General features: G+C 38.3%; 1 protein-coding gene across 1 annotated transcript in view; it reads left to right on the top strand.

Moving 5' to 3' along the window:
• The window catches only part of LOC125040199 (TBC1 domain family member 31-like), a 16,747-nt gene that overhangs the window by 302 nt on the left and 1,445 nt on the right, over nt 1–15,000 (top strand). Inside the window, exons 2-16 of the mRNA XM_047634745.1 lie at nt 482–590; nt 1,196–1,330; nt 2,003–2,118; nt 2,536–2,711; nt 5,235–5,383; nt 8,112–8,268; nt 8,563–8,659; nt 9,906–10,141; nt 10,414–10,628; nt 11,027–11,160; nt 11,401–11,573; nt 11,710–11,850; nt 11,995–12,174; nt 13,733–13,847; nt 14,268–15,000. The exon at nt 14,268–15,000 is cut by the window's right edge and continues 1,445 nt beyond it. Coding sequence (XP_047490701.1) covers nt 499–590; nt 1,196–1,330; nt 2,003–2,118; nt 2,536–2,711; nt 5,235–5,383; nt 8,112–8,268; nt 8,563–8,659; nt 9,906–10,141; nt 10,414–10,628; nt 11,027–11,160; nt 11,401–11,573; nt 11,710–11,850; nt 11,995–12,174; nt 13,733–13,847; nt 14,268–14,377 — 2,226 coding nt within the window. The 5' untranslated portion in view covers nt 482–498 and the 3' untranslated portion in view covers nt 14,378–15,000. The remainder of the gene's footprint in view (nt 1–481; nt 591–1,195; nt 1,331–2,002; nt 2,119–2,535; nt 2,712–5,234; nt 5,384–8,111; nt 8,269–8,562; nt 8,660–9,905; nt 10,142–10,413; nt 10,629–11,026; nt 11,161–11,400; nt 11,574–11,709; nt 11,851–11,994; nt 12,175–13,732; nt 13,848–14,267) is intronic.

A 15,000-nucleotide genomic window follows, 5' to 3' on the forward strand; every position in this document is an offset into this window, starting at 1 on the left:
TCAAATAACTATGTTATTTTTTGTTTCTGAAGCATATACATTGAGGATAAGTTTCTTAGGTTTATTTGCTCTATCGTTTACATATATTAGTAATTCTTTGCAGTACAGATGTATTTGCCAGAGATTAAGTCTCCAACTCCCCATCTCAAAATAATTAAACAATCAAAATAGCCATGACTGGGTGTGCCGTTCAGCCACTGCCCTATTCACCCTGGGAAACATTGCCTTTACCTTGGTATACATGGCAAGATAGAGGTGAAACTTGGAAGCACCAAGTTGACTTTGCGTAATCTTTTTACTTGATTTGTGGCATTACCATTTGTGTAATCTTATTTTTATTTGTAAAAGATCTGTTATTAATGTTTAGTCAAAATGTGTGATAATAGTTTTCAGTCACATTTTTTCCCCTTGCATTATTATTTTTTTTTTTTCCTTATTTCAGTATATATCATTTCACTTACTTTCTTATTTCTAATTCTAGTTCCAGATGATATCATCATGCGAGGTCAGGTAGTTTTGGACGAAGTGTCTGGTGATATCTGGCCAGATACTTTTAACTTGCAGTCCCTCAAGTCGGCAACAAAATTATCGTAAGTATATTCTTCCTTGTGTGAACAGTTTCCTAATTTTCTCTTTATTAGGTGGTAAAGGACAGTAGGACTTCCACTTGTAATATGTATTTCAATTGTTTAATAGTAACAAAGAAAGTTTCACTTATTGATTTTTATATCATGCAGATTGAGAATCACCATAACCTAATTGGACATGCCACATAGGGGAATATTTTTGAAATTACTCATTACCTAAATCCTAATCTCAGAAGTTTCATTTTATGATAGGAAATTTAGATTTAAAAGAAATAAAGAAATGGCAAAGGTGAGTGTCTTACTGTAATTTAGAAAGTATGATATAAGAAAATTATTAGTTTTTTCATCAGGTTTTCTATTTTTTTTCTTCAAAAATTGGTTAATGTTGTTAAACTAGGTTGTGAATTCTAAGCGGAAAATGAGAAAAAATCTATCATGTAGTTTTTCTGTAAGTACGATAAATGTCCACCTTTAACTTAAATTAAAATATTAGAAGAAAGAGAAATTTAAGTAAGTGTCAAATTCCAAAATACTTAAAAATTCAGTTTGATATTAATTTTTACTCCTAATCTGCTGAACTAGAGATAAAATGTTCCCTTATTTTACAGATGTTTGTTAGAGGTTATTGGCACTGGGGGAATACAGCCTTCAGCCCTGAGCAGCAACTCTAAATTCCTGGCCGTGGTCACCCAAGGGGAGGATGGCTCAAACAGACTCTTCATTATTCATCTTGAAGAGAAAAGGTGACCATTTATTATCTTATTAATTTATTTATTTAATTACATATTTGTTAATTTATCAGATTTTTCTTTCCTTGTATGATAAAACTAAGAATATGATTATGAATTTTCTTGATTTTTTTTCCACTTTTGTTTGCTTATGTGTTTTTCATTCATGTCCTTTAAAGGTCACTTAATAAGACAGTAGGTATCTGTATTATAATTATTATTGATTATTATTATTATTGATATATTATTATTGCTATTATTATAGTTATTGGTATGATTATTGTTGTTGCCATTATTTTTTTATTATTATTACTGTTATTAGATTTATTAGTTCTATTATTGTTGTTGTTATTGTTACTGATTTTAAGATGCAGTTGAATAAGATTTGACAGACAAGAATATAAAACATTAATTATTTTTCAGATACTTTTTCCTCTCCTTCTTTCTCTTTTGAGGCAGAACATACATATATCTATCAGCATATTCAAATATTAATCCATGTTTGTGTGTATTTATGTAAAATGGTTGTTTTTTATCAAATTAATTGATAACATTTTGACTTTTTAATGGATATAATTTATAAGATTATGAATACCAGCAATAGGAAACATATTTAAGCATCACATCTTGATATCATTTAATGCAAAAAACATCATATGTGTATGCATTTCCTTTCCATTCTCACAGGTTTTACTTACTGAAGAGGATGGCAAAACCTTGCACTGCCTTGATATTTCATCCATATATGGAAAACATGCTTTTTCTTGCTACTGCTGCAACTAAGATTTATAGAATTAATGCTGGTAAGTTCTTTATTTAGTGTTCATGATATCCAAATATGTATTTTTGGTCATGTCATAAATATGTTTACTTTTTACACAGTTCTCTTCTTTAAGCAACTTTAGCAAGGCTTATGGCTTTCTTCCTTTCTTTCTTTTTTCCCAACCCCATAATTAGATTGCTCCTCTATCCCTCCTCATTCTTCCTCATTCACACATTCTTTTTCTTCCTCCCACCTCTCCCACCTCTTCTCTTTTATCTACCTGTCTTCTCCCATCTTCTTCTCCCCTGTTGATCCCCCACTTGCAAATTTGCAAATAAAATCTCATAATCAAATATCTATCCCTCCCCCACCTCCTCACATGCATTCTTCATCCCTCTTGCCTCCCACTTCTCCCCCTTTCCCCTTCTCTCCCTCTTACTCTCACTCTCTCACACAGATGACGGCAGTGTGGTGATCATGGAGGGACACACATCACCTGTAAAGGGAATTCACTCAGGTTCTCGGTCGCCACTTGTGCTTAGCTACAACACTGACGAGGTCTTCTTGTGGTCGTGGCCATCCCTCACCCTTACCAACAAGCTGCGGCTGGAAGACAGGGTGGCTGTGGTCTGGGTAGGGTGTTTAGCATTACAAAGTTTTGAGACAGACAGACAGACAGACAACGAAGAAAAGAGAGAGGGAGAGGGAGAAGGAGAGAGGGAGAGGGAGAAGGAGAAAGAGAATGAGAGGGAGAGGGAGAATGAGAATGAGAGAGGGAGAGGGAGAGGGAGAATGAGAATGAGAGAGGGTGAGGGAAAAGGAGAATGAGAGAGGGAGAGGGAGAGGGAGAAGGAGAGAGGGAGAGGGAGAAGGAGAAGGAGGGAGGGAGAGGGAGAAGGAGAATAAGAGAGGGAGAAGGAGAAGGAGAAGGAGAGAGGGAAAGGGAGAAGGAGAGAAGGAGAGAGGAAGAAGGAGAGAGGGAGAGGAAGAAGGAGAAGGAGAGAGGGAGAGGAAGAAGGAGAAGGAGAGAAGGAGAAGGAGAGAGGGAGAGGGAGAGGGAGAGGGGGAAGGAGAAGGAAAGAGGGAGAAGAAGAAGAAGAGAGGGAAAAGGAGAAGGAGAGAGGGAGAAGGAGAAGGAGAGAGGGAGAGAGAGAAGGAGAAGGAGAAGGAGAGAGGGAGAAAGAGAAGGAGAGAGGGAGAAGGAAAAGGAGAGAGGGAGAAGGAAAAGGAGAAAGGGAAAAGAAGAAGGAGAAGGAGAAAGGGAAAAGAAGAAGGAGAGAGGAAGAACGAGAAGGAGAAGGAGAGAGGGAGAGGGAGAAAGAGAAGGAGAGAGGGGGAGGGAGAAAGAGAAGGAGAAGGAGAGAGGGAGAGGGAGAAGGAGAAGGAGAGAGGGGGAGGGAGAAAGAGAAGGAGAAGGAGAGAGGGAGAGGGAGAAGGAGAAGGAAATGGAGAGAGGGAGAGGGAGAAGGAGAAGGAGAGAGGGAGAAATAGGAGAATGAGAGAGGGAGATGGAGAAGGAGAAAGAGAGAGGGAGAAGGAGAAGGAGAGAGGGAGAGGGAAAAGGAAAAGGAGAATGAGAGAGAGGGATAGGGAGAATGAGGGAGGGAGGGAGGAAGGGAGGGAGGGAGGGAGGGAGGGAGGAAGGGAGGGAGGGAGGGAGGGAGGGAGGAAGGGAGGGAGGAAGGGAGGGAGGGAGGAAGGGAGGGAGGAAGGGAGGGAGGGAGGGAGGGAGGAAGGGAGGGAGGAAGGGAGGGAGGGAGGGAGGAAGGGAGGGAGGAAGGGAGGGAGGGAGGAAGGGAGGGAGGGAGGAAGGAAGGAAAGAAGGAAAGAAGGAAGGAAGGAAGGAAGGAAGAGAGAGAGAGAGAGAGAGAGAGAGAGAGAGAGAGAGAGAGAGAGAGAGAGAGAGAGAGAGAGAGAGAGAGAGAGAGAGAGAGAGAGAGAGAGAGAGAGAGAGGGAGAGGGGGAGAGAGGGAGAGAGGGAGAGAGGGAGAGGGGGAGAGAGGGAGAGGGGGAGAGAGGGAGAGAGGGAGAGGGGGAGAGAGGGAGAGGGGGAGAGAGGGAGAGAGGGAGAGGGGGAGAGAGGGAGAGAGGGAGAGGGGGAGAGAGGGAGAGAGGGAGAGGGGGAGAGAGGGAGAGGGGGAGAGAGGGAGAGAGGGAGAGAGGGAGAGGGGGAGAGAGGGAGAGAGGGAGAGGGAGAGAGAGAGAAAAGGAGAGAGAAAGAGAGAGAAAAGGAGTGAGAAAGAGAGAGAGAAGGAGAGAGAGAAGGAGAGAGAGGGAGAGAGAGAGAGAGAGAGAGAGAGAGAGAGAGAGAGAGAGAGAGAGAGAGAGAGAGGGAGAGGGAGAGGGAGAGGGAGAGGGAGAGAGAGAGGGAGAGAGAGGGAGAGAGAGGGAGAGAGGGAGAGAGGGAGAGAGGGAGAGAGGGAGAGAGGGAGAGAGGGAGAGAGGGAGAGAGGGAGAGAGAGAGAGAGAGAGAGAGAGAGAGAGAGAGAGAGAGAGAGAGAGAGAGAGAGAGAGAGAGAGAGAGAGAGAGAGAGAGAAAAGGAGAGAGAAAGAGAGAGAAAAGGAGTGAGAAAGAGAGAGAAAAGGAGAGAGAGAAGGAGAGAGAGAAGGAGAGAGAGAAGGAGAGAGAGAAGGAGAGAGGGAGAGAGGGAGAGAGGGAGAGAGGGAGAGAGGGAGAGAGGGAGAGAGAGAGAGAGAGAGAGAGAGAGAGAGAGAGAGAGAGAGAGAGAGAGAGAGAGAGAGAGAGAGAGAGAGAGAGAGAGAGAGAGAGAGAGAGGGAGAGAGGGAGAGAGGGAGAGAGGGAGAGAGGGAGAGAGGGAGAGAGGGAGAGAGGGAGAGAGGGAGAGAGAGAGAGAGAGAGAGAGAGAGAGAGAGAGAGAGAGAGAGAGAGAGAGAGAGAGAGAGAGAGAGAGAGAGAAGGAGAGAGAGAGAGACCAGACTAGACAAGATAGAGCAAAAGAGAGGAAGCCTTTATGCATTTAGTTTTGGTTAGGCTTGTATTCTGTCAAATACTGGAGTGTTTTGAAATTAGTCTGATTCAGAATACCAGTAATTTAGTATGTTCATTGTTATGCTACATTTGACTCATTAACTTATTAATTTATGTGAGACCTGAGATAAGAACATTATTATCCATATATTCTATTTCCCATGTAGGCAGGACACGTTTGGCAGCGGGATGAGCTGGTCGTGTGCTTCATTAATGGCAGCCTGCTTCTCTGGCCTAGCCAAGACCTCTCTACACAGAGAACCATTGAACCTCCAAGTGGACTTGATTTTGATTTTACTGCCTTTGCGCTCTCAAGGTGAGGAACTACCTTTTGGCTGAGTGAAGATGGTGGTATTAGAGTTTGTTTTATTGTTGTCTTTAATTTTTGCTTTCTTGTTATGAGTTTTATGTACACATGATGTTTTTGCTGGGTTCTTCTTTCCTTTCTTCCCTCTATATCTTCTTTTCCTGTCTTTTATTTTCCACATCTTGTGTGTCATTAAAATGCATTGTTATGTTACTATTTCAAGGTGTCATTGTTAGATCTTTGCTATGTTCCAATGTTATATCCTACTTTATATCTGAATAGATCATTCATCACAGGAGCTGATAAATTATTACCAGATGCAATCATTTGTTCATATTTATTTAATAAGCATATTTTGGCATCTTAGTGTCTATTGCAAAATCGTATCACTCTTAGCAGAAAGAAGCATTTTATATAGATTCAACATAAACTGAACTTGTAGCTGTTTGCATAATGACACATATAATGAAATGCTTCTTTGGCAGAGTAAATAATAGTTGATATGGACAGGCTTTCAGACAGTAATATAACATTATATTACTTATGTGATCATTTATACACAGGGTTTAATATTAATGTATGAGATGTGTATGACTTGTGTATTTTATAACTGTTTCGATAGACTACCTTTTTCTGGGTATCTCCTTTTTACATGTCATAAAATCACAGAGATTATAAAAAGAAATGAATCAGACAGTTTATTTCATACACTTCATAGTCGTCATTTTATTAGCATGTGTAGTTAATGAGATTGTACATGTTTTTAATGATAAAAAAAAATATGAAAATTTGTTTTTAGTAAGAGTGATATAGTAGTTTCAGAATCAACACTACAATTCTCTTACCAAAATAATGAATGATTCAAAACCTTTATTCACAGCCCTTGTAATTTAGTTGGATTCTAATGTACAATTTTTATCCAACACACATTTGTATTACCTCCACATCAACACAAAGTTATACCTGTTAGCTTATGTCTTCATTTAATGACAGTGTACATAGCATATAATGAGGAAAGCACATTACTTTCTGCTTACATTAGTGTAATGAGTATAAGCTGCAGAGTTCAGAAAACAGTGTATTTTATTTATTTATAAAATTGTTTGTCCCATCACTTTTAGACATAAGCAAAATTCCTACAACATCTGTATATATGTTTTTCCCCCACAGTCATTCATTAATTCCTCTATGTCAAGGTTTGTAAGGCCTCTTTTTTAGAGATTTAAGTTTTTTTCCTATTATATTAACTTATTGGCACCAGGTACATGCACTGTTCACTGTAATTTTGCTTAAAAAAAAAAAAAAAAAAAAAAATATATATATATAGTTATATATATATATATATATATATATATATATATATTTATATTTATATTTATATATATATATATATATATATATATATATATATATATATACACACACACACATATATATTATGTCTTCAGAAGTGCTTAGTCACCAAAGATTCATTTATTAGGTATACCTGACTTGCTTCCTTGATGCCAGAAATGGCATCAAGTAGGCCTAGTATTTGACACTGTGGCAAATAAGGGGTTGTAGAGCTATCTGTGTATCATCAGAGTTGATTAACATAATCATAGTGAATATTACATGTATATGTGGATTCCTGGCATCAACTGGTTACTATCTCCATGTTGAATTAGGGATGTCCCCTACTTCTGCCATATATATTTACATAATTCATTGGCTTTGTCCGGTTTCCCTCTTGTAAATGCTTCCTCTTTGTAGGTAGATGTCTCTTTGATTCATTATTGTACCATTTGAATCCTAATCTTTATCATCAGTTGGATTAGATCTAGACTAGTTCTTATGTACCCCTCATCTCCACAGACATGCAAAGATGAACTCCAATAAGGATTATATTAGGAAGGGTTTCCTATTGTACATATATGTAGCTTGAACTAGAGTTTAGACTGTGTACTAGATTTTTCTTTTATGCTCATTATAAATGCATGATTTTGTACTTGTGAAACTCATTTTGTTTTCTCAGTCTTTCGTTTTGAATACCTGGCTGTATAAAGGGGACAGCCTTTGCCTAGCCTTTAAGAGTTGTAGTCACAATGTATTTTTTATATATTTATGTACTGTAGATATGATTTTATGTATCAACAGTGTTTTCAGGACCTTGAACTAAAACTATGTAACAGTAGCAGTAATAGAATAGATAATAATAATATTTCCATGCAGTTGTGAGAGAAGATTCTAAGACCTTAAATACATCATTGTATATATATTTCTGCTTTAACTGACAACAATTATACAAGCATATCCAGGGAAGGCCCGTATGCAGGATCTAACAGTGTAATGGTTGCATTTAAGTGAAAATACATAAATACATTTTAATAAATAAATACATAGATAAATTTTGATAAATGAATACATAAATAAATTTTAATAAATAAATACATAAATAAATTTTAATAAATAAATACATAAATATATTTTAATAAATAAATACATAAATAAATTTTAACCCCACCCCATAAAAAGAAGAAAAAAAGTAAGAATGACTTATTGCCACACCATGCAATCAGAAAATATTTTTCACAATTGATGTGAAAAAGAAAATGCTTGCATAAGTGAGGCTTTTGGTTTACCCTGTTTATAGCTGATCTGTGTAAACAATGGAAGACACAGTTATCTATTTTTAGCACTCAAAAACAGACAAACACTCTCATTCTTCATTGACCATCTTTCTATTGCGCACACACAGTGGGGGGGAGTGGCTTGTTGGAGGGGGGAAGAGCCACCTGATGGTGACCTACTCCCTGGTGGGCCGTCGGGTCTCGCAGGTCGTGCAGCTGCCCTCCTCATGCAACAGTGTCTACCAGGCCATCTTCCTGCCGCCAGTGCATCCCAGGTTTTGTCAAGTGAGGTGCCATTTAGTTTGCCTTTAAGAGGTTTTTGAGTTGAATGGGGTGGGGACTGGGGTTTCTTGGGAAAGGTTGGGAGGGAGGGGAAAGTGAGTGTTGAGATTGTCTATGGAATGTGTGTGTGTGTGTGGGTGGGTGTGGGTGTGGGTGTGGGTGTGTGGGTGTGTGTGTGTGTGTGTTTGTGTGTGGGTGTGGTTATTTGTGGGTGGTTATACATTTGAATTACCATAACAAAAGTATTCGCCAGAAAAAAAAAATATTATATTTTTTCTACTCCTATTTTTATTGCAGGTGTTGGCCATTTTAAACACAACAGGAGTGCTTAACATCATTGACTTCACAAGCATGACAAAGCTCAAGACAGTTCGATCTCAGAGGTTCAATATTGGTAAGTGAACATTGGTGTTTTACCTTTATATTGAGGCTGATTATCCTATAATTGTGAATTACTGGATACTGGAAATTTAGATTTCAAATTCATTGATGCAAATTTTCTATAAAGTATATATAAAAGTCATTATAATATATTATTTATGCCATCCACACAGGGAAAACTTTAAATTTATGGACTATCTTAAACAATCAAATCTTAATGTTGTCATGGCAGGCGCGCGCACACACACACACACACACACACACACACACACACACAGATAGAGAGAGAGGCTGCTTGCAGCTACACTGACCTCAAGAAGGCATTTGACTCAGTGCATCACAAATCACTATTGGAGATCCTGAGACTTGGGGTACTTCTGACACAGATTATTGGATTAATAGCAAGCCAGTACACTGGTACGGAAAGTGCTGTAAAGTGTGGTGGGGGCCTGTTGCAATTCTTCCCTGTAAACACTGGGCAATATCATGGTGATGGACCTTGACTCTACTGATGATGTTGCTATCTAATCAAAGTATCTGTAATCTATGGTTGTAGCTCAAAATGCATTCAGCAATGATGCAAAGCCCTTGGGTCAAGAGGTCTCCTGGACCAAGACCAAGATCCAGGATTTTGGGAGCCTGTTAGGCCAATCTGTTTAGTTGATACATGCTTGCTGAGAGAATGTGAAGTCACAGAGAGCTTTACATACCTTGGTAGCACAGTCCATGTCTCTGGGCTGTCAGACCAGGAAATCAGTAAACAGATTGGTCTGGCAGCAGTAGCTCTGAACTCTGTCAACAAGAGTATTTAGATATGCTGTTACTAGTGCAGAGGGAATGAGCTATATGTCGCCAAGGCCTTGATACTGTCAGTTTTGCTGTATGTAAGTGAAGTGTGGATGCTATCTAGTGCCTTGGAGTTGCACAGTGAGACTGGCATAGGACATGTTGCTTGCATAATCTGGAACTGCCAACTCAGGCTGTACCATCACCTATCTCTTTTCCCTGTGGATGACCTTGCCCATAAGGTTGTGTCTTCATGAGACAATCCTGGGATGACCTAGGAAGATTGACCAGACCTGTTGTGAGGAGCTAGAGATGGGCTCCAAGAGCTTGCCTGGCAGCTCACCATGAGGGACCCCCATGACTGGAAACGAAAGATGTTGGCATTAGCTCCATTGATTGATTGATGATTGCCCCCAAGAAAATATTGATTATAAAAATAAAAAGGAATAAAAGAATCCCTCTCTTCCTACAAGATTCAGTCAGTGTGAGTGAAGACGGCAACTTCTTGGCAGTGTCGTATGCCAACAGCATCACAAAGATGTACCCAGTCAGTGCCCTCTTTCCTGACGATCCTAAGAATGCTGAACTCCGCAACATTAAGAAGAGGGACGTTGAGTTCAAGATCATCGAAAAGATGGAAGTGCCTGAGAGGAAGGAGGAAGAGGGAGAGAAAGATAGGAAGAAACAGGAAAAACACAAGGAGTTAAAGGTTTTGTTTAAAAAAAAAAAAAAAAAAAATTCTTTTTTCTTTTCTTTTTCTCTTTAGTCTGATTATTTCAAATTTCCTATTTTCTTTGCCCTTTTCTGTTTTTTTTTTTTTCTTCTTCTTCTTCTTCTTCTTCTTCTTCTTCTTCTTCTTCTTCTTCTTCCTCCTTGATCCATGGTATATGTATATATTTTGTAGCTGTAACTTAAAATTCAAATATACTCTGTACCCTATAATACACCCAAACCCCTTTTAATCTCTTTGTACCTCCGCAGGAACTACTAGACAGGAATAAATGGTATCCTATCCTTGCGGAATTCAAATCATACCCTGAAAAGTACCGAAGCCTAATCTGGGTGTCCATGCTAGAGTTACCACGCAACTACCTTGTGTTCAGCACGCTGCTCGACAAGGGGATGCACTCAGCCTTCGAAGGGTTAAAGGAGGTGCTCAAGCTATCCGACGGATCGTTACTGAAGACTCTTCAGGGGTGACTAAAGAATAGTTTCAGTTTTTCTCACAAGTTTTAATTTCATTATTTTAACATTTGATTTTTCTTTTCTTTTTTTTTTTCTTTTTTTCTACTTCTTTCCTCTTTGTCTTCTGCCCTCTTTCTATGCTTCGTTCTTTCTCTCTCAGTATCTGTATCTCAGGCTGAGTTTTACATTGCATCTCTTGATTGACAAATAAAGTAGTGATAAATAATGTCTCTAAACAACTAAGGGAAGAATATGCCAGAACCCCTTTCATTTTATTATATTTTCCTGTCCTCCATCACATTATCCACATATTTTTCCCCAGTAAATTTTAAAGAATAATAATAATAAAATCTTATTTTTAGAAATGAGAAAAGAAAAATTAATGACTCTAAGGAATCTTTCCCAACAGCACACTGTCCTGCTTGGCTCACTGGGCTCCTTTCCTGTCGAGCGTAGAGTACTTGCCGGAGCTCATCTTCCCCTTCGTCAAGTTCTTCCATAGCAACCGGCTGCTGTGTTTTGAGGTTTCTGTGACATTCATCTGTAAGTTTCTGTGTGTGTGTGGAATTGCATTTTTGTTGGGTTTGTTGTTAATGGTGTGTTGTCATGGTTGTTTCAACCATTGTCATGTCTGTTAGTATGCTGGCTATCAACACTGAGCAGTGCCTTGTCATTAAGTTGGTGTTTTTTTTTGTTTTTTTTTTCAATGATTCTCATTAAAGAAGTGTTACTTCCTTCTGCAAATCAAACCATAAAAGAGCCTGATTTCCTTTCATTGTCCAGTGAACTGGTGTCGCTTATGGTTTGAATTTTGGCCTAAACCAAGTGTCACTGTCTTGACTGTGATTGAACGATTGATCTGCGAGAAAGACCCAGTCTTACTTGCACACTTAATGAAACTTCAAGTCACAGCTGAAGATTACGCCTGGTCATTACTTACAAATGCCTTCTCTCGGGTATGTCTTTTTCTTTTCTTCTCTCTGAATTTTTTGTATATTTCCTAATGCATACAATTTAAAAAAATTGCCATACCTTATCCATTTTCTTCTAGCTTTAGCAAATTTAATCCTCCAAAATCTCACCTAAAAATAGGTTCTTTCCAATGAAGACTGGTTAGTACTTTGGGACCACATTCTCTCCAACCCGCCTTCATTCCTGCCCTGTGTCGCAGCGGCATTTACAATCAAATCACGCCACACTCTAATGACCTGTGAGGATGCCCAGGATGTGAAGGTATCCCATATGCAATGGGGTTCTTAAATTGATATTGTCTAATGATTATGAAATATAATGATGTATTATTTGCTTATCTCTATTCTAGTTTATGGAAGATAATAGCATATTATTATTTGCTTCTTCACTTACATCCTTTCACAGAACTATTACAGCCAAGAAGCCTGGATTTCAGTTAAGCACATCATCGATAAAGCGTACTTCATATACCAGAACTGTAGTCCTGAGACCCTTCCCAAGGAACTCTTTGGAGAACTTAAGCCAATGCCCAAAGGAGGCCTGCCCATCTTCAACATTGGGCCAAGGGATGCTCGCGAAGAAGAGGTTAGGAAATTGATCAATTGATGCCACCCTGGCATGACATGTCATGTTCACTATTATTGTTATTATTATTGTTATTATTATTGTTATTATTATTGTCATTATTATTGTTATTATTATTATTATTGTTATTATTATTATTGTTATTATTATTATTGTTATTATTATTATTATTATTATTATTATTATTATTATTATTATTATTATTATTATTATTATTATTATTGTTATAGCAAATTATTAATACTTTTTCATCATGATAATTATTATATGATAATCATAATTATTATTATTACTTTTATGGTATGTGCTTTTTCAGGCTTGAGTTAGATTACATTAAATAAATTGAGCAAGCCTAGGTATAAACACATAAGATTATATATAGTTTGACTATGTCAGAGTTTGAGTATATATAGCTTGGCATTGGTTTTAATCAATAGTGATTTGATTACAATTAATTATAAGTTAGGCTAGACTTGGTTTAGCTTATGTTTGATTAGGATTTGGTCATACTAGAAAAGATTATATTAAATTAAAAGAAGCTAGAGTAGATTAAGTTTGGTTAGATTAGGTTAAGGGTAGATTAATGTTGGCTAGGCTGGGTTGAAACTGGGTTAAGATTACATTCAGTTATGTTTGAACAAGTGTGATTTGGATAGAATAGACGAGTTTTGAATGGATGAGACTAGGTTAGAATAGGCCAGAAATTAATTTAGAAGAGGGGAGATTAGCTTAGAAGATGAGTTTAGATTAAAGTATTGAGATTAGGTTAAAATAGGTGAAATTGGGTTAGAATAAGTTTGATTAGGGTTTGAATAGGTTTGATTAGGACAGAACAGGTTGGAATAGGGTAGAATAGGTGAGACTAGCTTTGAATATGTTAAATCAAATTGGAATAGATGAAATTAGGTTAGAATTGATGAACTTAGATGAATTAAGTCTAGGTCAGTGTTAGGTGAGTCCATGTTAGAATTAGGGTAATCCTGGCCAGGTTATATTTGAGGTAGGCCAGACTAGGTTATATTTGAGGTAGGCCAGACTAGGTTATATTTGTGGTAGGCCAGGCTAGGTTATATTTGAGGTAGGCCAGGCTAGGTTATATTTGAGGTAGGCCAGGCTAGGTTATATTTGAGGTAGGCCAGGCTAGGTTATATTTGAGGTAGGCCAGGCTAGGTTATATTTGAGGTAGGCCAGGCTAGGTTATATTTGAGGTAGGCCAGGCTAGGTTATATTTGAGGTAGGCCAGGCTAGGTTATATTTGAGGTAGGCCAGACTAGGTTATATTTGAGGTAGGCCAGGCTAAGTTAAGCCAGGGTGATCTCAAACATGGGTGAATATGTTTGCATTGGAACTGTTTGGCAAAAAAGTATTTATTCTTATTCCTTAAGGATTAATTGAAATATTATTGAAGTTACCTCCGTCAAGTTAACTGCTAATTTGTGATTATCTAGATTCTTCAGTAGACGAAGTATAAAGATTTTTCTTCATGGAATCATCCCCCTTTATCTTGTTCTCTCACATTATCAACATTCTCAAACACTTTGTCATTCTGATCTTCCAGAGAGGTAAGGTAGAGAGGAAACTGCGCAATTTAAGCCTGAGGACAGAGGCCCTGAAGCGTAATCAGAGTAAAGCTACTGAGGATACATCACGTCTGGCTGAAAAAGAGGAAATGGGTGAGGCTATTTGTGCTCTTTGTTGCTTTGCATTATGTTCCTGATATGACTTGATTATTTGAGATAATATTGTCTTTCTGTCTATCCTTTTTCCTATTCCCTCACCACCGCTCTCTTTCTTTCCTTCCTTCCTCCCTTCCTCCCTTCCTTCCTTCCTTCCTTCCTTCCTCCCTTCCTCCCTTCCTCCCTTCCTCCCTTCCTCCCTTCCTCCCTTCCTCCCTTCCTCCCTTCCTCCCTTCCTCCCTTCCTCCCTCCCTCCCTCCCTCCCTCCCTCCCTCCCTCCCTCCCTCCCTCCCTCCCTCCCTCCCTCCCTCTTATTACCATTCCTCTTTTTCCTCAATTTTTTCTCCTATTCCTTTCTCTTATTGTGCTCTTCCTCTCCCTTGCCCCTCCACCTAAATTCACATCATCCCATTCCAGTATATACAATTGGAAGGAAAGACCTCGAAAAGCAAGAGGAGGAGTGTCTCAACAGCATTCTCAACTTGCGGAAAAGGCATCTTGCAACAGCAGAACTCGATGCATCTTAGGCCTGTGTTGCATTAGATTAGTGGTAGCCTCCTGAAGTGAGATTTGACCTGTGATTCACAATTAGGGGAATTTTATGGTCTTGTGTGTATGTGTGATGTATACTAGGATTAGTTTTTAAATAACGTGTATATAAACTCTATGTACATATGTATAATGTTTTACATCAAGGATATGGTTTAATGTGCAATTCACAAATATGTTGTGTAAGTTTCTACACGAGTCATAAAGAAAAATGAGACATGTATCTTGATGTAAATATTTTGCTATTACAATAGATTTCAGTTTTTATATTTAGCTTCAGAATAGATTCCAGAAGTATTAAATGTTAATCCATTTATATTGCAATATATATTTCAGTTCCTGTGAAATATTTTGTTTTAAATAAATAGCTGCACAAAGCCCTTCTCTCTTTTTTCAGATCTATTCTTCCTTGGAAATAGATTTACTCTTAAGATTCATAAGAGGTATTAAAAATTCTTCCAGAAATTCAAAATGGAAATAATTGACAAGATTACTATTTTAATAAACCCTGTTATTGGTGCACTCTTTTAGTTTGTTTTTTTAGTAGGTTACATGCCTTAAAATTGTCACTCATGACAAGCATATTTGTGCAGTGTACTGT

Source organism: Penaeus chinensis, chromosome 28 (assembly GCF_019202785.1).
Source record: "Penaeus chinensis breed Huanghai No. 1 chromosome 28, ASM1920278v2, whole genome shotgun sequence".
Lineage (NCBI taxonomy): Eukaryota > Metazoa > Arthropoda > Malacostraca > Decapoda > Penaeidae > Penaeus > Penaeus chinensis.